Source organism: Lampris incognitus, chromosome 8, assembly GCF_029633865.1.
Source record: "Lampris incognitus isolate fLamInc1 chromosome 8, fLamInc1.hap2, whole genome shotgun sequence".
Lineage (NCBI taxonomy): Eukaryota > Metazoa > Chordata > Actinopteri > Lampriformes > Lampridae > Lampris > Lampris incognitus.
In genome coordinates, this window is record NC_079218.1 from 52319510 (window position 1) to 52340450 (window position 20941).

Consider the following 20941-nt stretch of genomic DNA (forward strand, 5'->3'; position numbering starts at 1 on the left):
GCAAGAGACACCATACGAGAGATGGTGTGACAAAAAGCCGGACATGAGTCACATGAGAGTGTTTGGCTGTGTTGCTTATGCACATATCCCAGACATAGAGAGAAGAAAACTGGACAAGAAGGCTGTGAAGCTTCGTTTCATGGGATATGCAAACAATGCCAAAGGCTATCGCCTGTTTGATGAAGAAAAAGGGAGGATTCTAATTCGTCGTGATGTCATCTTTAATGAATCAGACTTCGACTGGAAACAGGAAGTGGAAGTGACCTGCTCAGAGAACGAGGTAACCATGAACACAGATGAGAGTGGAACACCAGATGATGAGGTCACTGTCGATGAAGCTGCTAAAGAAGGTGGCAGAATCAGAAGGGCTCCAAGGAGATAAGGATATGATGAGTTTGCTGATATAGTGACTGCTGATCATGCCAATGTATGTCGTGTCATAGAGCCAATGACATTGAAAGAAGCAATGACGAGTACTAATGCAAAGGAATTGCAGGAGGCGGCTGACTTGGAATATGAGTCGCTGCTGGAAAATGAGACGTGGGACTTAGTGGATTTACCAAGGGATAGAAAGGCCATAGCATCAAGATGGGTGTTCAAAGTCAAGCATCATAGTGATGGACGAGTGGAGAGATACAAGTGCAGACTCGTCGCCAAGGGCTACTCACAGTTGTATGGTGCTGACTACAATGAAACTTTTTCACCCGTGGTACGATTCAGCTCAATTCGTACATTACTGTCCTTTGCCATCCAGAACAATCTACATGTGCACCAGATGGACGTCGTAACTGCATTCCTTAATGGACACCTGGAAGAAGAAATCTACATGGATTAACCAGAGGGATACATCAAACCAGGGCAGGAACACCTGGTGTGTAAACTGAAGAAAACAATCTATGGACTGAAGCAGTCGCCTCGCTGCTGGAGCAAGGCTTTCACGGAGTTCATGGTGGAAATTGGATTTAAACAGAGCACATCAGACCCCTATGTGTGTGTGTGAGATCAAGACAAGAGCTTTAGATCCTCGCTGTTTATGTAGATGATCTGATTCTTATTACGGAGTCGATTGCAAGCATGAACGAGTTGAAAATGGCTCTCAAGCAGCGCTACAAGATGGAGGACATAGGTGAGCTGTCCTATATGATGGGCATCTCTGTTGTCCAAGACAAAGAAAAGAACTGTATCTTACTTCATCAGAAGCATTACATTGAAGCCATTCTTCAGAAATATGGGATGGATAATGCAAAATCCTGTTGCAACTCCTGCTGATGCCAACGTCAAATTGAAAAACAAAATGATGGTGTCAGTAAGCCTGTGAACCAAAGTACCTATCAGTCCATGGTAGGAAGCCTGCTGTATGCTGCGATGGCCACACGACCAGACACAGCTCAAGCAGTGAGTGCTGTGTCAAAGTTCAACGCAAATCCAGATGCTGCACATCTGACTGCTGTGAAGAGAATACTTCGATACTTGAAAGGTACAGTGAACCTTGCTCTCAAGTACGAGCGGTCAGAGTGTGGAACTTTGATCGGCTTCTCAGAAGCTGACTAGGCCAGTGATCAGGATGACCGCCGCTCAACAACCGGCAACATATTCTTACTGAGTGGAGGAGCAGTGAGCTGTCTCAGCAAGAAACAGGCAACAGTTGCACTTTCAACAGCAGAAGCCGAGTACGTCGCACTCAGTCAAGCTGCTCAAGAGGGTACCTGGCTGAGACGATTACTCAGTGATCTCGGAATGGATGCTACGCCCACAGTGATCCTGGAGGACAACCAAGGAGCCGTTGCAATCGCGAAGAATCCAGTGGATCACTCAAGGACTGAACACATAGACACCACTACATCTGTGAATGTGTGCAGATTGGGCAAATAGAACTGCAATATTGCCCAACAAATTACATGAAGGCAGATATCTTGACTGACTAAACAGAAGTTTGAACATCTTAGGAGAGAGATTGGGCTTTTCCCTATGTAATTCTGTTTACTGTAATAGGCACTGTTTTTCTGTTGAAAATGGTAAGAAAGCTGTAAGCAAGGTAAAAGGAGTAAGAAAAGGGATCTTGCAAGTTTTTTTTTTAGTTTAAAGATGTATTATTTTGACATTATTTGTGAAGGAGAGCATGGCTCTTAGTAATATGATTTAGTGTGAAGTGCCTTAATGCCATTGTCAAATTTAGTGGGAGTGTTTTAATACAGTAATTTGACAATGGGTGTCACCAGTTCGCTGTACTGTCCTCTAGTGTCTGCTTGTAGTTCCGGTTTGTGTCTGCTTGGAGTTCCGGTTTGACTTTTCTGAATAAACACGTGAAAAAGCAATACAAAATTGTGCAGAGAATGCGGACACAGCTCTCACTCTTGTTATATAAGGATCAGATGGCTTGTAGCAACTGCCCCGGTACCCCATACTCCCGCAGTACCACCCACAGAATGCCCTGGGGTACACGGTCATAAGCCTTCTCCAAGTCCACAAAACACATGTAGACTGGCTGGTCAAATTCTGATGCCTCTCTCAGCACTTCCGCATGGGTAAAGAGTTACCCCGTTGTTCCACGGCCAGGGCGGAATTTGCATTGTTCCTTCTGGATCCGAGGTTAGACAATCGGGCGGAACCTCCTTTCCAGCACGCAATAGTAGACTTTCCCAGGGAGGCTGAGCAGTGTGATGCCTCGATAACTGGAGCACACCCTCCGGTCCTCCGGGTTCACCCCGTGGACCCACCACCCGCGGGGATGAGCATTGGGGTAGGGTGCAATGCAGGCCGGGAAGCAGGCAAAGTCGGAGACTGGGGCGTGCTGACTTCTGGCATCGCAGACTCGTCCTCGGGAATGTCACCTCTCTGTACTGAAATCTGCTACGTATACTTTCGGCTGCTCCTGTTAAGGGTCGCCACAGCGGATCATCAATGTCCATCTCTTCCTGTCCTCTGCATCTTCCCCTGTCACACCAGCCACCACCTCCCTCACCACATCCATAAACCTCCTCTTTGGTCTTCCTCTTTTCCTCTTCCCTGGAGCTCCATATTCAGTATCCTTCTCCCAATATACCTAGCGTCTCTCCTCCACACATGTCCAAGCCATCTCAACCTTGCCTCTCTTGCCTGTCTGTACTGAAATAAGATGTGAAAATTAAATGAATACATAATATATGCTTGAGACTTTTTGTTCTTTCATTTGGTATGCAATTTTTAACAATATAATTTTTGATCCCAAGATATATAAAAGAGTGTGAGAAGTGTGACAAGATGCCTCGGTCACCCCTAAGAAAGACACGGTACTGAGACAGTGAGTGCACCTGGCCTGTCACTGTCTATCTGCGGTGGCAGTGCTCGAAGTGTGCTGGTACTCACCGGTACGCAGTACCAGCACTTCTACATTTTACTCTTTAGCCTAACGTGACTTTTTCTTGTGCACCGGCACTTCTCATAAGCTGCCGATACACCTTTCTGCCTTCTCCATATCAGGTTCTCCAGGCAATTCATAATGGCCCTAAATAAACGGCATTACCCAGGGGACGGGGTACATTGTATTCAGGGGCACTACGTTACACTCACATGTTCCCGTTCTCGCCTGCCTGCTTTTCTTTGTCGGCGGCTAGTCTAATGCCCCTTTACCACTACATGTTACCGGCTCAACTCGACTCGACTTTTTCGTTTTCCATTACTGGAAAGTACCGGCATTTTGGTAACTGTTACCACTTTTTCTGGTACCACCTTTGTCGAGTCTCCAAAAAAACTGGAGTGGGTACCAAAATCAATGCAGATCAGCTACACTGAGGGGAGGGGAGGGGTACTGTAACGGTAATGGAAAACGACACTCTGCAAGTCGAGTCGAGTTGAGCCGGTACCATGTTGTGGAAAAGGGGCATAAGTAACGTTATTAAACTTATAATAATAGCCTGAAGGACAACTGGACATGCAGAGGTGCCTAGCTTGTGTGACACACTAGAAGTAGAGGGGAGAGAAAGTATCCGATTTCGCCGGGATTACAAGGAACTAAGGGCATCCCGCCTAATGGCTTCATTGCACCACACACTAAAGCTAGTGTACATAGACATTTTTTTACTCTAATAATTGGAATGGTTAGCCCCTTGATTAAATAAATGTAATTCATGAACATCAGCAATATCTCCTAGTATCTTTTATTCACGGTAGAAATTCATAATATAACAACAATTTGCCGATACACACGCCAACACGTGAAGAAGTGGGGGCACCTCCGTAGCCGGATGGTAACAGCGCATACCACATGGCCAGACTGTCGCAACGTCACAGGTTCGATTCCAGCCAGCGACCTTTGTTGCATGTCATACCCCTTCTCTCTCTTCCCCATTTCCTGTCTACTTCTCCACTGCCACTGTCTAATAAAAAGGTAAAAATACCAAAAATTATCTAAAAAAAACAGCTAAAAATATGAATAATGGGAGTACTGGCACTTGTGTTTTTCAACTTCAAGCACTGGGCGGTGGTGCTAAACCGTTCACCAATCGATGCACGTGGAACGCCGCCCGGTGTCCTCGGTGCTGAAACATTTGAACATGACTAGCAACCTGTTCTTTTTTGTTCTTCAGAACAGGCTTGTCTGAGTGTGGCTTCACTGTATGTTTTCATAGACACAGGCTTGTACCAGCCAACAGGGTACCAGCCGATCGAAGACAGAAGCAGGACAACAGCTGTCTAAGCGTAAACCAGTGGTGACCCCATCTGTGGCGGGGCGTGTGAGAACAGTTGAGACGCGTATTTTTCAAACACCGTGACTCAGTTGCTTTCAACCCCCAGTTGGTCCAGCCCCAAGGATCAGGTCCCCCGGCACAAACAAAGCATTCAAGTATACGTTAAGTGCCAGGAGGATTGCCGTGACATGTACACTGGAGAAACTAAACAGACGCTGACCAAGAGGATGACACAACACAGGAGTGCTAACGCATCAGGTCAGGACTCTGCAGTTGTGATGGCAATTCATATATGTGTGTTGCTTATTTTTAATGTTTGACCACAGATCAGCTATACTGTGTTTACATTGTTTGAACGGATGCATGGGGCTCATGTGTAGCAGGACAAGGTGGTGTTAAAACTGCCTCTTCTGTGTAAACATGGTAAGGGCCTGATAGCAGAGGAATGTATGGGAAACTCACTCGAGAGTAACAAGGTCTGAAGGAATGGTCCTGGAGAATTACGTGCTGGAAGATAAGGACGAGGGGAGACCTGACCTATGAACTCTGAGCAAGTTCTGTTATCCATTAGGATGACAGTCCAGCAATAAAGATGAGCTACTTCTTCCAACCAGGATTAGGGAGAAACTCTGGGTACATACCATTGTGACCGTGACAATAAGCATGTTTGGGCTACAAGGTATAAAGGCAGTGGGCTCTGAGATCAGGGCACGCACTTAAGTACCCATGCTTAGCGCGTCTGTTCAGTGAACACATTAAAATCGTGTGACAATACTGTAAGAGATCTTTGTCTCGCTCATTTAATGTCGGAGTGGAATTAACTAATCGCCATGACAGCGGTCTACACCTACAGGTCAGTGGCCACTCTTTCAAGGATGAGGATGCACATCCTTGATAGGGAGGAACGCTGGTTTGAACGGAGAGACTAAGAGGCCATCTATATGAGGAGGGAACGACCATCCCTGAACTGAGGGGGGGGGGGTCCTAAAAGTACATCTGTCACCATCTTACAATGCTGTGATTGCAACTATTCCCCAATACTCTGTGAATAGTACACATAACCATTGTAACTCTAGTTAATGGTCACGCCCATATTTGCATATGAAACCGATCGTTGGTTTCGGTCGTTATGTCACTGTATTGTTTATAAGGGTGGGGATACCTGCAGTCAGTTGAGACTGAAGAGGTCACTTAGATGAGTGATGAAACGTATCTGTCAATAAACGTTGTGTCGAGATGAACTGATTCTTTGATGCCTTTTTGTTCTGCTTCGTTTGAGTATACTGCCACCTTTACTATGCAAGTAAGTGAGGACTTGTTTTTTTTTCATGATCAAACATGAAGATCTCTGGTGCTGTTAACATTCTTTTTCATAGTGTGGAGAGAGGTTCAGAGTAGTTGAGGGGGCGTTGCTGTGGTAAGGAAGTGCCATCCAAAAGCAATAATTTTGTAATTATAAAATACCTAAGAGAGCGCTGTTTGACACTACCTGTTAGGTATAGGACTGATTTTAAACTTTTACTAATTATTTTTTAAAGCCCTACATGGCCTCGCTCCTACACACATCACTGATTTCCTCACAGTCCATGGGCCTGGCCGCTGGATTTACTCACAGCCCATGGGCCTGGCCGCTGCCTGCGCTCCTCAGGCAGGTCCTTATTACCTTTTCCCTCAGCCAGCCTCGTTACAGGTGACCGGGTGTTTTCAGCCCCACAGCTGTGGACCTCCCTACCTGAGGAAATTAGGCTAGCAACCTCACTGCCTTCTTTTAAATCACTTCTTAAAACTTACTTTTACATGAAGGCTTTTTTTGATAGTGAATCCGTTGTTGCCCAATTTTTATTTTTTCATATTGTTTATATCTTATACTTTTGTAATTATACATTTTGAATTCTTTATATTTTTCTTTCATCACCTTATTTTGGTTTTTTTTATCATATCCTTGTTTTATCAGCTCTGATTCTCTTCGTTTTAATTTTGCTCTCGTGTTTTAGCCTGACCGTGTTTTACTTTATGTGGAGTGGATCTGGCATTATGCCCTATGTTTTTATCGTATTTTGTTGTTTTATCTTGACTCTGTGCATTATTTTACCATGTTGTGTGAGGCACCTTGTAACGCTGTTCAGAAAGGTGCGATATAAATATATTATTCTAATGTTGGTCATGTTAATGTTGTTCTGGAGTGCTCTGGAGTTCTGGACGGTTTGGAGACAGAGCAAGAGAGGCAAGATTGAGAAGGTTTGGACATGTGTGGAGGAGAGATGCTGGGTATAGTGGGGGAAGGATACTGAATATGGAGCTGCCAGGGAAGAGGAAAAGAGGAAGACTAAAGAGGAGGTTTATGGATGTGGTGAGGGAGGTGGTGGCTGGCGTGACAGAGGAGGATGCAGAGGACGGGAAGAGATAGAATCGGGTGATCCGGTATGGCGACCCCTAACGGGAGCAGCTGAAAGTAGTAGTAGTAGTAGTAGTAGTAGTAGTAGTAGTAGTAGTAGTAGTAGTAGTAGTAGTGCCCTACTTAGCTTGCTGCCACCACGACCCGACCCCGGAGAAGCGGCTGATGATGACATGAGGTGAGATGATGATGTTTATTCATGACAAGTGTTAAGCTGTTGAAAAACGTGAGGTTTGGGTTTTAATTCATCTTAAATAAACACCAAGGGTAAAATGAATGGAGATGTCATTCTTTTTTTTTTTTTATGAACGCAACCAGCAGATCGAGGTTTATAATTTCCATCCGTTGTGACCAGCGCCGTTATATCCTGGAGATTCCCTGAACGGCCAGTAAGATTTACAGAGTACGTACTTGACGGATGGAACAGTTAAAAGTATGTGAGAATAACGGATTAGGGGGCGAGGTATGAGGTATTTCATTAATTTCTTGGGGGAGGGGGGACAGGATTAATCGATAGAATTTTACGGAAGATATGAACATTACAAGTGGAAACTAAATCCAGCAGATGGCAGTAAGGCAACATTAAGGACCCAAACTGCAGTAAAACACCTAAGAAGTAGAAGAAGAAGCATGACCTGTGAGTGGCAGAAATGCCTTATTATTGCGCCTCGTCTGCCGAAAAAAGATTAACAAAATCAGAGAAGAAGGAGGAGCGCGAGAGGCTGAGTACGCGGTTTATTAGCACATAGCTAACGGGTATTTATGATTTTTAGCCAAGTTATGCGGTTTGCAGAATTCAAATTGTATGTAGCTCAAAGTTTTTGAAATTATAAAGGTATTTGGTTGCCAACCTACTTCGATAAAGTATACCTGATGACTGGATTCACGTTGGATAGCTGGCTAGTTATTAGCATAAACCAGTTTACATGTTGCCTTAACGACTTATGAGGATTGCCAAACGCGTGATGCTGTCAGAAACATAGCTTACTTGTGACTTGCTCGTTACAAATGCTCACGACTAAAGAACTTTATTCATTTTAGAGGGGCTTTTGCGTTAATCAGCTCAATGTTCGTCCGTGTCATAATGAGTAAAGTTACGCAGTACGCGTTGCGTGCGTTCGTGAAAGCGCTATCGTTGGATTTTCCTGTTATAACGTTCATCAACCATTTGCCGTATGCGGTGTTTCAAAATCGTGTGACAAAACAAACTACGTTTCGAGTTGTATTTTAGACGGCTGCCTCCAGCAATCGGTGTCAAATCGAGCCCCCTCATCCACTAAACCGTCTCATCTGTCGCGGCCGAACGCATAGCCTCCGCAGGAGACGTACCAGTGGAAACCCTTTACATGTCGTTTAGCTTTATGTAGATACCATCTTTATTTTACATTACACTGTACTTCTTAAAACCAGGGCGATTCCTCTGCATTTCCTTTTACACGTGGTTATTGTGAAGCTATACAAATACACATAATTGAGAAACATGCATATTTCACTTTTTATGGGAAATCATGTGATAAAAATCACAAAGTATTAAAGTAAATAGTTTTAGGTAATGATACTGGTATCTTGTTCAAAAGTTTTCATGCAACGCCTAACTAGATGGATTCTAGGGCGCAATTAAGTAGCCGTACGCTATTGCCGTTTGGATAATGAATGGATGGATGTTTTTACATTTTGAATCACAAACAACTTGACCTTCTTTAGCATGCAATCCAGCTACATTTTCCCATAAATCTTTGCCAGTACCAGCAGTGACTTTTTCAGAGCATGCTTACTTTAAATTGAATGACAGCTGCCCAGGTCACAGTCAGATAACTTAAAATCTTGCCTTACCTCATTGTAACATAGCTATCCTGTCTCTTCATGGAGATGGCAGACAGCGATGATGAATATGATCGCAGGAGGAGAGACAAATTCAGACGGGAGAGGAGTGACTATGATCGTTCAAGAGAGAGAGAAGACAGACGAAGAGATGACTGGAATGACCGGTGAGATAGTGGGATATGGGTGGGATCAGGGGATATAATATCTAAACTGGAATTTCTTGCTGGGATGATGTTTGATTGAGTTTGGTTGATTGTTTTGACCATCCTCGTCGTCTTTGATTTACCAGGGAGTGGGACAGGGGCAGGGAACGGCGTAGTCGTGGTGAATATCGGGATTATGAGAGAGGTCGTAGAGAGAGATTCTCTCCACCCAGACATGAAATGAGTCCCCAGCAGAAACGCATGAGGAGAGACTGGTGAGTTTGCATGTTATTCAATTCTACCGTCTTTTTAGCTAGGATCCTGTAGAAATGTCTTCTACTACTACTACTACTACTACTACTTTCGGCTGTTCCCGTTAGGGGTTGCCACAGTGGCTCATCTGTTTCCATCGCTTTCTGTCCTCTGCGTTTTCATCTGTCACCTGCATGTCCTCCCTTACCACATCCATAAACCTCCTCTTTGGCCTTCCTCTTTTCCCCTTCCCTTGCAGCTACATATTCAGCATCCTTCTCCCAATACACCCATTATCTCTGCTCTGCACATGTTCAAACCATCTCAATCTTGCCTTTTGCTTTGTCTCCAAACCGTACAACCTGAGCTGTCCCTCTAATATAATTGTTCCTTATCCTATCCTTCTTCGTCACTCCCAACGAAAATCTTCGCATCTTCAACTCTGCCACCACTAGCTCCGCCTCCTGTCATTTCATCAGTGCCACCATCTCCAAACCATACAAAATATCTGGTCTCACAACCATCTTGTAAACCTTCCCTTTAACTCTTGCTGGTACCCTCTGTTGCAAATCACTCCTGACACTCTTTTCCATCCACTCCACCCTGCCTAAACACTCTTTTTCACCTCTCTTCTGCACTCCCTGTTTCTTTGAACAGTTGAGCCCAAGTATTTAAACTCATCCATTTTCATCACCTCTACTCCTTGCATCCTCACCATGCCGCAGTCCTCCTCCTTATTCACATATACACTCACTGGCCGCTTTATTAGGTACACCTTGCTAGGACCGGGTTGGACCCCCTTTTGCCTTCAGAACTGCCTTAATCCTTCGTGGCATAGATTCAACAAGGTACTGGAAACATTCCTCAGAGAGTTTGGTCCATATTGACATGATAGCATCACGCAGTTGCTGCAGATTTGTCGGCTGCACATCCATGATGCGAATCTCCCAGTCCACCACATCCCAAAGGTGCTCTATTGGATTGAGATCTGGTGACTGTGGAGGCCATTTGAGTACAGTGAACTCATTGTCATGTTCAAGAAACCAGCCTGAGATGATTCGAGCTTTATGACATCGCGCGTTATCCTGCTGGAAGTAGCCATCAGAAGATGGGAACACTGTGGTCATAAAGGGATGGACATGGTCAGCAACAATACTCAGGTAGGCTGTGGCATTGACACGATGCTCAATTGGTACTAAGGGGCCCAAAGTGTGCCAAGAAAATATCCCCCACACCATTACACCACCACCACCAGCCTGAACTGTTGATACAAGGCAGGATGGATCCATGCTTTCATGTTGTTGACGCCAAATTCTGACCCTACCATCCGAATGTCGCAGCAGAAATCGAGACTCATCAGACCAGGCAACGTTTTTCCAATCTTCTATTGTCCAATTTTGGTGAGCCTGTGCGAATTGTAGCCTCAGTTTCCTGTTCTTAGCTGACAGGAGTGGCACCCGGTGTGGTCTTCTGCTGCTGTAGCCCATCTGCCTCAAGGTTCGACGTGTTGTGCGTTCAGAGATGCTCTTCTGCATACCTCGGTTGTAATGAGTGGTTATTTGAGTTACTGTTGCCTTTCTATCAGCTCGAACCAGTCTGGCCATTCTCCTCTGACCTCTGGCATCAACAAGGCATTTTCGCCCACAGAACTGCCGCTCACTGGATATTTTCTCTTTTTCGGACCATTCTCTGTAAACCCTAGAGATGGTTGTGCGTGAAAATCCCAGTAGATCAGCAGTTTCTGAAATACTCAGACAAGCCCGTCTGGCACCAACAACCATGCCACGTTCAAAGTCACTTAAATCACCTTTCTTCCCCATTTTGATGCTCAGTTTGAACTGCAGCAGATCGTCTTGACCATGTCTACATGCCTAAATGCATTGAGTTGCTGCCATGTGATTGGCTGATTAGAAATTTGCGTTAATCAGCAGTTGGACAAGTGTGCCTAATAAAGTGGCCGGTGAGTGTATGTATTCCATCATGCTCCTACTGACTTTCATTCCTATTCTCTCCAGTGCATACCTCCACCTCCCCAGGTTCCCCTCATCCTGCTCCCTACTCTCACTACAGATCACAATGTCATTCGCGAACATCATAGTCCACGGAGATTCCTGCCTTATCTTACCATTGCAAACAAGAAAGGGCTCAGAGCCAATCCTTGATGTAATCCCACCTCCACTTTGAGCCCATCTGTCATTCCTACCGCACACGCCACCACTTTCACACAGCCCTCATACATATCCTGCACCACTTACATACTTCTCTGCCACTCCCGACTTCCTCATATAATACCACACCTCCTCTCTCGGCACTCTGTCATATGCTTTTTCTAGATCCACAAAGACACAATGTAACTCCTTCTGACCTTCTCTATACTTCTCCATCAACATTGTCAAAGCAAACATTGCATCTGTATTTATGTGTTCTGAATAATGCTGGTAAGGAAATCACAGAAAGTTGAATCAGTTCATCTGGACATGTTTATTGACAGAAATGTTTCATCGCTGTCTTAAGTGACCTCTTCAGTCTCAACTGACTGCAACTATCCCCACCTTTATAAACAATACAGTGGAATAATAACCGAAAACAATGATAGGTTTCATATGCAAATTGCCATCCCCACTAACTAGAGTTACAGTGGCAATGTGTACTATTCACATTATTACACAATATGTTACATCATGCAGTAGTGTAATAACACTACTGCATGATGGTGATAAATGTACTGGTAGCCCCGCTACGGTTCAGGGATGGTCGTTTCCTCTTCACAAAGATGGCCTATTTGACTAGCTGTTCAAGCCAGCATTCCTCCCCATCGAGGATGTACACATCCTCATCCTTGAAAGAGTGGTCACTGGCCTGTAGATTGGTATAAACTGCGGAGTCCTGGCCTGACGCGTAAGATGGCAGGCTACAGGAACCACCTGAGATTCAGCCTCAGGTGCAGACAGAGTGGGATTACACCTAAGAGCCTGCAAATGAAAATTTCAGTCAAGGGCCACCAAGCTAACAAGCTTCTCCAGAAAGCACAGAGCCATCTGTTGAACGAACAGGTGAGACAAACTAATTTCACCATTGATGCTTTGAAAGCCAAAGAGGAGCAGATCCAACAGAGACTCACACTGTGTCTAGATGAGACCACTTTCCAACATGTGATTGGCTTCATGGAGAAGGCTCGTCTAGCACAACACAGAAAGTTGAAAACCAGGCAGCAAAAGAAGTTCAACCTACTTGCTACATGCCAGAGACATCGGCAGACAACGGACGGCATCTTCAGAGAGAGACAGAGAAGGATGCCTGACAAACGTCGACGATGTGGACAAGTGGGTGAAGAATCTATCTGACAGACAACTCACCCAGGCGGAGAAAGACATCTTTGCTAAGGAGCTGAATTTTGCTGTCATGCCAAGGCAAATCCCACTAGTGGAACTGATCATAGCCGTGAAATTGGCAATCTGTAAAAACAACATCACGGACCTAGAAGCACAGCAACTGCAGACCAAAGTTTCAGCCTGCCTCAGTAATGCGAAGCCGCCACCATCCAGCATCAGCAGAGATGAGAGGAATGCACTCACAACTCTCAGTAAGGACAATAACATCATCATCCTTTCAGCGGACAAAGGCAAATACACTGTTGTATTAAATCAGACAGACTATCATGCGAAAGTTATGACGTTACTTAGCGACTTGAATACTTATGAGCCCCTGAAATGAGATCCAGACACTGGTTACAAGAAAAAAGTGATAGATTGTCTGAAGCCGTTAGAACAGGACAATGCTATTGACAAAATTTTGTACCATAGATTATACCCAGGGGAAGCGACATGTAGTCTGTATGGTTTACCTAAGATACATAAACAGGATGTGCCATTACGGCCTATTGTTTGTATGATTAACTCAGTGACCTATAACATTTCTCTAAGTTTCTGTTATCTATTCTTAACCCGTTGGTAGGCAGTAATGAACATCACATTCGGAACACTGGATTTTGTGGATAAGGTGAGGGACATCATTATGGGGGGCAATGAAACAATGGTCTGTTCTGATTTTAAGTCTTCCTTCACTTACGTTCCTGTTAATGAAGCAGTGGAGGTAGTCCCTATGAAATTACAACAACAAAACCACCCTTAGCAGTAGGACCACCCTTAACACTGACCAAGTGTGTCTGCTCCTGAAGCCGTGTCTTCAGTCAATGTACTTCACATGCAGGGGGCAGTGCTATGGGCAGAAGCATGGGTGTGCTATGGGTTCCCCAGTTTCCCCTATAGTGGCCAACTTGTATATGGAGGAAATGGAAAAGAGGGCTCTGATGTCCTATCCAGAGACACCACCTAGCCGTTGGTTCAGATTTGTGGACGACACCTGGGTTAAAATTAAATCTCAGGACATACCACATTTTACCGACCACATTAACTCTGGATAACCACATCAAGTTCGCCAGGGAGGATGGGGAAAATGACAGGTTAGCCTTCTTAGACTGTGAAATTATAATTGGTGATGGGGTACATTTGATTGTTGATGTTTACCGTAAACCAACACATACTGATCAGTACTTAATGTTTGACTCTCATCATCCACTGGAGCACAAATTAGGAGTCACCAGAACACTGTACCACTGAACTGACAACGTCCCCACCAACACAGTGGATGGGGAAGGGGAGAAATTCCACATTAAATAGGCCCTGGTTAAGTGTGGTTATCCTAACTGGGCGTTTGTCAAAGCCAGGAAGACGCCCAAACAGTGCACCAGCCAATCGAAGACAGGAGAAGAACAACAGCTACTACTACTTTCGGCTGCTGCTGTTAGGGGTTGCCACAGCGGATCATCCGTTTCCATCTCCCTGTCTTCTGCATCTTCCTCTATCACACCAGCCATCTGCATGTCCTCTCTCACCAAATCCATTAAACCTCCTCTTTAGCTTTTTTAGGAGAAGGACAACAGCTGCCCAAGCATAATTCAGTGGTGATTCCGTTTGCGGCTAGAGTTTCGGAACAATTGAGGCACGTATTTTCCAAACACTGCGTCTCAGTTGCTTTCAAACTCCAAAACATGCTGTGCCAGGAATTGGTCCACCCCTAGAAACAACAACAAAGCAATATAGTGTACGCTGTTAAGTCCCGGGAGGATTGCCGGGACTTGTACAATGGGGAAACCAAACAGATGCTGGCCAAGAGGATGGCACAACACAGAAGAGCTAACACGTCAGACCAGGACTCCGCAGTCTACACCCAGCTACAGTCCAATGGCCACTCTTTCTATGATGAGGATGTGCACATCCTTGATCTGGAGTTCAAAGAAGGTTGAATCAGTTCATCTGGACACAATGTTTATTGACAGATACGTTTCATCACTCAACTTAGTGACATCTTCAGTCTAAACTGACTGCAGGTATCCCCACCCTTACAAACAATACAGTTGCATAACAACCAAAAGCAATGACCAGTTTCATATGCAAATATGGGTGTGCCTATTTAACTAGAGTTGCAATGGCCATGTGTACTATTCACAGTGGATTTGGGAATGGTTGCAATCACAGCATTGTAAGATGGCGATAGATGTACTCTTAGCCCCCCCCCCCCCCCCCCCCAGTTCAGGGATGGTCGTTTCCTCTTAAAATAGATTACCTCTTTGACTCCCCGTTCAAACCAGCATTTCCTCCCTATCAAGGATGTGCACATCCTCATCCTTGAAAGAGTGGCCACTGCCCTGTAGATGGTGTAGACTGTGGAGTCCTGGTCTGACGTGTTAGCTCTCCTGTGTTGTGCCATTCTCTTGGCCAGCGTCTGTTTAGTTTCCCCAATGTATAAGTCACGGCAATCCTCCTGGCTATTAACCAGGTACACTATATTGCTCTGTTTGTGCCGGGGGACCCGATCCATGGGGTGGAGCAACTTCTGGCGCAGCTTGTTTTGGGGTTTGAAAGCAGCTGAGACGTGGTGTTTGGGAAAATACGCATCTCAGCTTTTCCAACACTCCCCCGCCACAAACGGAATCAAATCTGGTTTAAGCTTAGACAGCTGTTGTCCTTCTCCTCTCTTCAGTTGGCTGGTGCACTGATTGGGCATCCTCCTGGCTTTGACAAACACCCAGTTAGGATAACCACACTTAACCAGGGCCTGTTTAATGTGGGATTTTTCTCCTTCCCTGGTCGCTGTGTCAGTGGGGATGTTGTCAGCTCGGTGGTTCAGCATCCTGATGACTCCCTAGCTTGTGCTCCATTGGATGATGAGAGTCAAACCTTAAGTACTGATCAGTATGTGTTGGTTTACGGTAAACATCAACAATGTGTTGGTTTATGGTAAACATAAAAAACAAAATCTCTTTCTTGCGCTTTTACTTTAGCACTGGTTTTGCTCTTAGATGCTTGTTTAGAGAGAAGATGCACTTATGATCTCTGAAGACTTGTAGTTCTCCTGATTTCTCAGACCATGCTTCATCACACAATACAGCCGTTGTGCCTCCAGGATGAAACAAATAATCAGGTCCAATTGGAAAATGATTAATAGTGATCCACTTCTAAAGGAAATTTTCCCAAATCCACCTATGACAGTGTTCAGAAAAGCACCTTCTATAAAAGACAAACTTGTCAGGAGTTACCTGCCAGGCTCAAAAGAAAAAACATGGTTGCATAAAGACCTTTGGGGAACTTATAAGTGCGGGTCATGTAAACACTGTGTGGGTGTCATTCAGTGCAAGACATTCCTTGACCTGAAAACCCAAAAAGAATACAAAACCAATGGCTTTATCAATTGTAATTCTGAGTTTGTTGTATATCGCCTACAGTGCCCATGTGGGTGCTTTTACGTAGGTAGGACAAAGAGGAAATTAAAAAAACGTTTTTCTGAACACAAATATGCAATAAGGATCAAAAATGAAGATTATCCAATGGCCAAACACTATAGAGAAATACACCATAGCGACCCTTCATCCTTAAGAGTCCAGGGTATTGAGATGATAAAGAAATCTGTATGTGGGGGGGATAGATTGAAAAAGTTGCTGCAGCAGGAAAGTTTTTGGATCTGGGATTTTAAGGCAATGGAATATCCCGGTTTGAACGAGGAGATAGAGTATAGGCCTTTTTTGTAAAAATGTCTAATTTATAGTCTACTGTCTTTCCGAGTCACTGTGAACATGTACCTTTATTGTGCTATAGTTGTGGGTGTGTGTACATTTAATCTGTGTTTTTGTTTTCTTTTTACAAAGAACTGTGTTTGGCACGTGACTGCGCTCTAGGATCTGTGTGAGAGGCGGGTCTTAGCAATTGGCTGCTTCAGATCCAATCAAGCAACTACCACCTGTGCTCTGTGCCTGCACAAAAACCATTCACCCCTGTTTTGTCTCATTATGCCCTGAAGAAGGCCCGAGCCGCTACGCGTGGGCATTTTTAGGTCCTTTTTGGATATGTCCAAGTTCCAATAAAGACATTTTAATTACACGGAGTGCCTTGGTCAGAGAGATTTGTTCTCTTTTTCTCAACTGATCAGTATGTGTTGGTTTACGGTAAACATCAACAATGTGTTGGTTTATGGTAAACATAAAAAACAAAATCTCTTTCTTGCGCTTTTACTTTAGCACTGGTTTTGCTCTTAGATGCTTGTTTAGAGAGAAGATGCACTTATGATCTCTGAAGACTTGTAGTTCTCCTGATTTTCTATGTTAAATGCACTTATTGTAAGTCGGTTTGGATAAAAGCGTCGGCTAAATGACTGTAATGTAATGTGACAATCAAATGTCCCCCATCACATATTGCAATTTCCCAGTCCAAGAAGACTAACCCGTCATTTTTCACATCCTCCCTGGTGAACTTGATGTGGTTGACCACAGAGTTCTGTCACCATCTTACAATGCTGTGATTGCAAACATTCCCAGATCCTCTGTACACATGGCCATTGAAACTCTAGTTAATGGTCACACTAATATTTGCATATGAAACTGGTTGTTGGTTTCGGTCATTATGCAACTGTATGGTAAGGGTGGGGATACCTGCAATCAGTTTAGACTAGAGTCACTTAGATGATGGTGAAACTTATCTGTCAATAAACGTTGTATTCAGATGAACTGATTTTCTTACCTGGGTTATTGAGCATGCATCAAGACACCTCGATCTGGAGGAACGCTGGTTTGAACGGGGAGTCAACGGTCATCTGAATGGTTTTCATATGAAACCGATCGTTGGTTTCGGTTGTTATGCAACTGTATTGTTTATAAGGTGGGGGGGATACCTGCAGTCAAGTGAGACTGAAACCTTTCTCTCAATAAAGGTTGCATCCAGATGAACTTATTCAACTTTCTGTGATCGCATCTGTGGTGCTCTTTCATGGCATGAAACCATACTGCTGCTTGCTAATCGTCACCTCTCCTCTTAACCTAGCTTCTATTACTCTTTGCCATATCTTCATGCTGTGGCTGATCAACTTTATACCTCTGTAGTTACTACAGTTCTGCACATCGCCCTTATTCTTGAAAATCAGCACCAGTATGCTTCTTCTCCACTCCTCGGGCATCATCTCACTTTCCACGATTGTGTTAAACAATCTAGTTAAACCTCCACTGCCATCTCTCCTAAACACTTCCATGCCTCCACAGGTATATGTTATCCACATGTATGTCGAAGTTTTTTTATTGTTTCCTACGCAGGGATGATCATGGAGGTGAGTCCTACCATGGGGGATACGACATGGGATACGGTGGTGGTGCAGGCCCCAGCTATGGCCCACCACAACACTGGGGCCATCCTGACTTGCACCTCATGCAGCCTCATCATGGAATTCCCATCCAAGCACGGTGAGTGGCTGGTAGTTGCAATACTTTTGCTTGTTTTGGTTTTTTTTCTAGGCCACTTTGGGGGTGGCGTTAAACTTGTCCACAAAAACAATGTAATATTTTTGCAAAAATGGAAAAAGCCTGTGTACAACATGCGATCAAAAGTTGCTGATAAATGTCCTTGGTTGTGTGGCTAATAAAATTATCTATCTATCTAGCTATCTGTCATAGATAGAAAAAATGCCACATTCTATGTGACAAAAATGCAAACACTTAAGACTCAGGACAAGATGACTTACTGAAAAAACACTCTCGTTTGTGGAGCTATGCGTTTTGCTTTTTGAAAGCGAAACACGTAGCTCAATGAATTAATATAATACTTTTGTTAGAGTATTGATTTAATTAAGCGTATTCCTTTTTAACTGTCCGTAAGGCATATAGGTAGGCTTGTTACCATGGTGCAATATTTATTCTACAGTTGCTCTCATTCTTTACACCGATTTACATAGGTATTACAAACTTTGGCGACAGGCATAGGCACAAGTCCATGAATACTGGCATCCAGCGCCCATGTATGACCTGTGCCCCCATCCACGGGGTTAGTGGGTGTGTCAGGAAGGGCAGCCGACCTAAAATTTTGCCAAATCAGTATGCAGATTGACAAGACCATACCGGCTCGGTCAAGGCTCGAGTTAACAACGGCCGCCATTGGTGCTGTGCCCTCACAGGGTACCGATGGAAACTATAAAATCTGCTGCGGTGACTCCTGAAAAATGGGGGAACAAGCTGAAAGAAGAAGAAGAAGAAGACATAGGTGTTACCAACTGTCACTTGCAGGCTTCCTTATGCATTGCGTGTAGAATTGTATGAAAAAAATGTAACAGAAGCACACACAAGGTCCATGCAGCTGCTGTGTGGCATTGAGAATGACTTGCGCCGAAACCTGCCCATCAAGGAATAAAGATTTATTTCTGTTAATGAATTTTTAATTTCCTGTACTTTGATGTTGTTCGTAGTGTTGCCCTCCTCTGCGTTGTTTTATTTACTGATTCATTTTGGAGAGTCGACGTATCGCCAACTGTTATGAAACAGATTTGAAAAAGCATGAGGTTAAGGCCCTCTCTACTCTTCCATATCAGTGTAGGCAAGTCAGTCAGGCTTAAATGTACGTTTCAGAATATAATATTTCACCACAATTCACAACAAGAGCCTGGATTTCTTAAAAACAAAACATGCAAAATATAATTCAAGGTGAGTGAGATTAAAAGTAGGCTGCAGTCAAATGCTCACCATGCTGACATTCAAAGCACATGCACCATCTGGCACGCATTGCATTTTCATTACAAGACTGTGTTGATGGTGTAGCGTAAATATCCCCGCTGTTGATCATAGAGTATGATATTATAGATATGGATATCATAGATGATGATCGTGTGCCTCAGGAAACACTGACCACTGCAACAAGCCTACTTACAGCTTTTCAGTCTATTGTTTTGTAGCTCCTCATGGTCCATAATAACCCGAGGAGGAGCAACGGAAAAGCGATTAAAAATCTTTTGTAGGGGGCGTCCGGGTGGAATAGCGGTCTATTCCGTTGCTTACAAACATGGGGATCGCCGATTTGAATCCCCGTGTTACCTCCAACTTGGTCGGGCGTCCCTACAGACACAATTGGCTGTGTCTGCAGGTGGGAAGCTGGATGTGGGTATGTGTCCTGGTCGCTGCACTAGTGTCTCCTCTGGTCAGTTGGGGCGCCTGTTCAGGGGGGAGGGGGAACTGGGGGGAATAGCGTGATCCTCCCACCCGCTATGTCTCCCTGGTGAAACGCCTCACTGTCAGGTGAAAAGAAGTGGCTGGTGACTCCACATGTATCGGAGGAGGCATGTGGTAGTCTGCAGCCCTCCCCAGATCGGCAGAGGGGGTGGAGCAGCGACCGGGACGGCTTGGAAGAGTGGGGTAATTGGCCAAGTACAATTGGGGAGAAAAAGGGGAAAAAATAAAATACATATTTTTGATAGATCAAGCATAAAGTTTTTTTTTTTGTAGCTAAGGAGAACAAAAAGGCCATTTTCATACAGGTTTTGGAAAACAAGCACGCCAACAGCTGTGACTACTTTAAAATGTCAATGCCAGATGATGGCTTCTATTTCGATTACAGTCCTTGCTGAAATTTCGGATTTCATCTAATTTTGTCTGTACTTAAAAAACCTCCTCCTAACCAAGACTGTGCAAACTGCCGTGATTGTTTTGTCACGTAAGTTTTTCTGAATCAGTTACTGATACAGTACATGAGCATATTAAACTGTACTTTTATAGATTACGAGCAAGCATGATTTATTATCTGATCCTGTTTTGTCTTTTAAGGCTCTTCTTAAAGCTTATTTGTATATATAAAATTATAATTGATTGGTATTTGATTCTTTTAACCTTCGTTTATTTTATCCTTCATTTCCTTTTTTCTTTGTTATTGGTCTGTAATTTTTTTTACCCTGTGTTTTAATAACTGCCTCCTTGTTACCTGTTTTTATTATGCTAAGGACTTTGTGATGGGCTTGTAAAGGATGCTGTCAATAAGCACTGGTAGGGTGTGGGAATTGAGTACACCCAAGAAACTTCATGTCACGTTTGGAACGACCCTTTTTTCCATTACTTGTATCGGTGAGCTAGCCAGCAACCATTATGATTATGTATGTGAAGTTAACCAGGTTTTAATCAGTTGACAAGGGGCCTACTTACAGGGTATCCAGTGTCAGTTGTCTGACTTGTATTCTGCACAAAATAGAAGAAATTCGATTAACTTTCAACTTTTTGTTGTTGTTTATTTATTTATTTTTATTTATTTTTACATATAAGGCACTTGTTCAGTAATTGGAGATTTACAAATGCCCCTTCCTAG

General features: G+C 44.0%; 1 protein-coding gene across 7 annotated transcripts in view; it reads left to right on the forward strand.

Moving 5' to 3' along the window:
* Positions 1 to 7752: 7752 nt before the first annotated feature.
* The window catches only part of srrt (serrate RNA effector molecule homolog (Arabidopsis)), a 34395-nt gene continuing 21206 nt past the window's right edge, over positions 7753 to 20941 (forward strand). For 4 of the 7 annotated variants that reach the window (XM_056284536.1, XM_056284541.1, XM_056284538.1 and 1 more), the window contains exons 1-4: positions 7777 to 7818; positions 8911 to 9050; positions 9176 to 9304; positions 17920 to 18066. In XM_056284536.1, the coding sequence (XP_056140511.1) occupies positions 8926 to 9050; positions 9176 to 9304; positions 17920 to 18066 (401 nt within the window). In that variant the 5' untranslated portion in view covers positions 7777 to 7818; positions 8911 to 8925. Of the gene's footprint in view, positions 7819 to 7879; positions 7898 to 8910; positions 9051 to 9175; positions 9305 to 17919; positions 18067 to 20941 lie in introns of those variants that run through there. The other 3 variants (XM_056284539.1, XM_056284537.1, XM_056284540.1) reach the window with 3 other exon arrangements.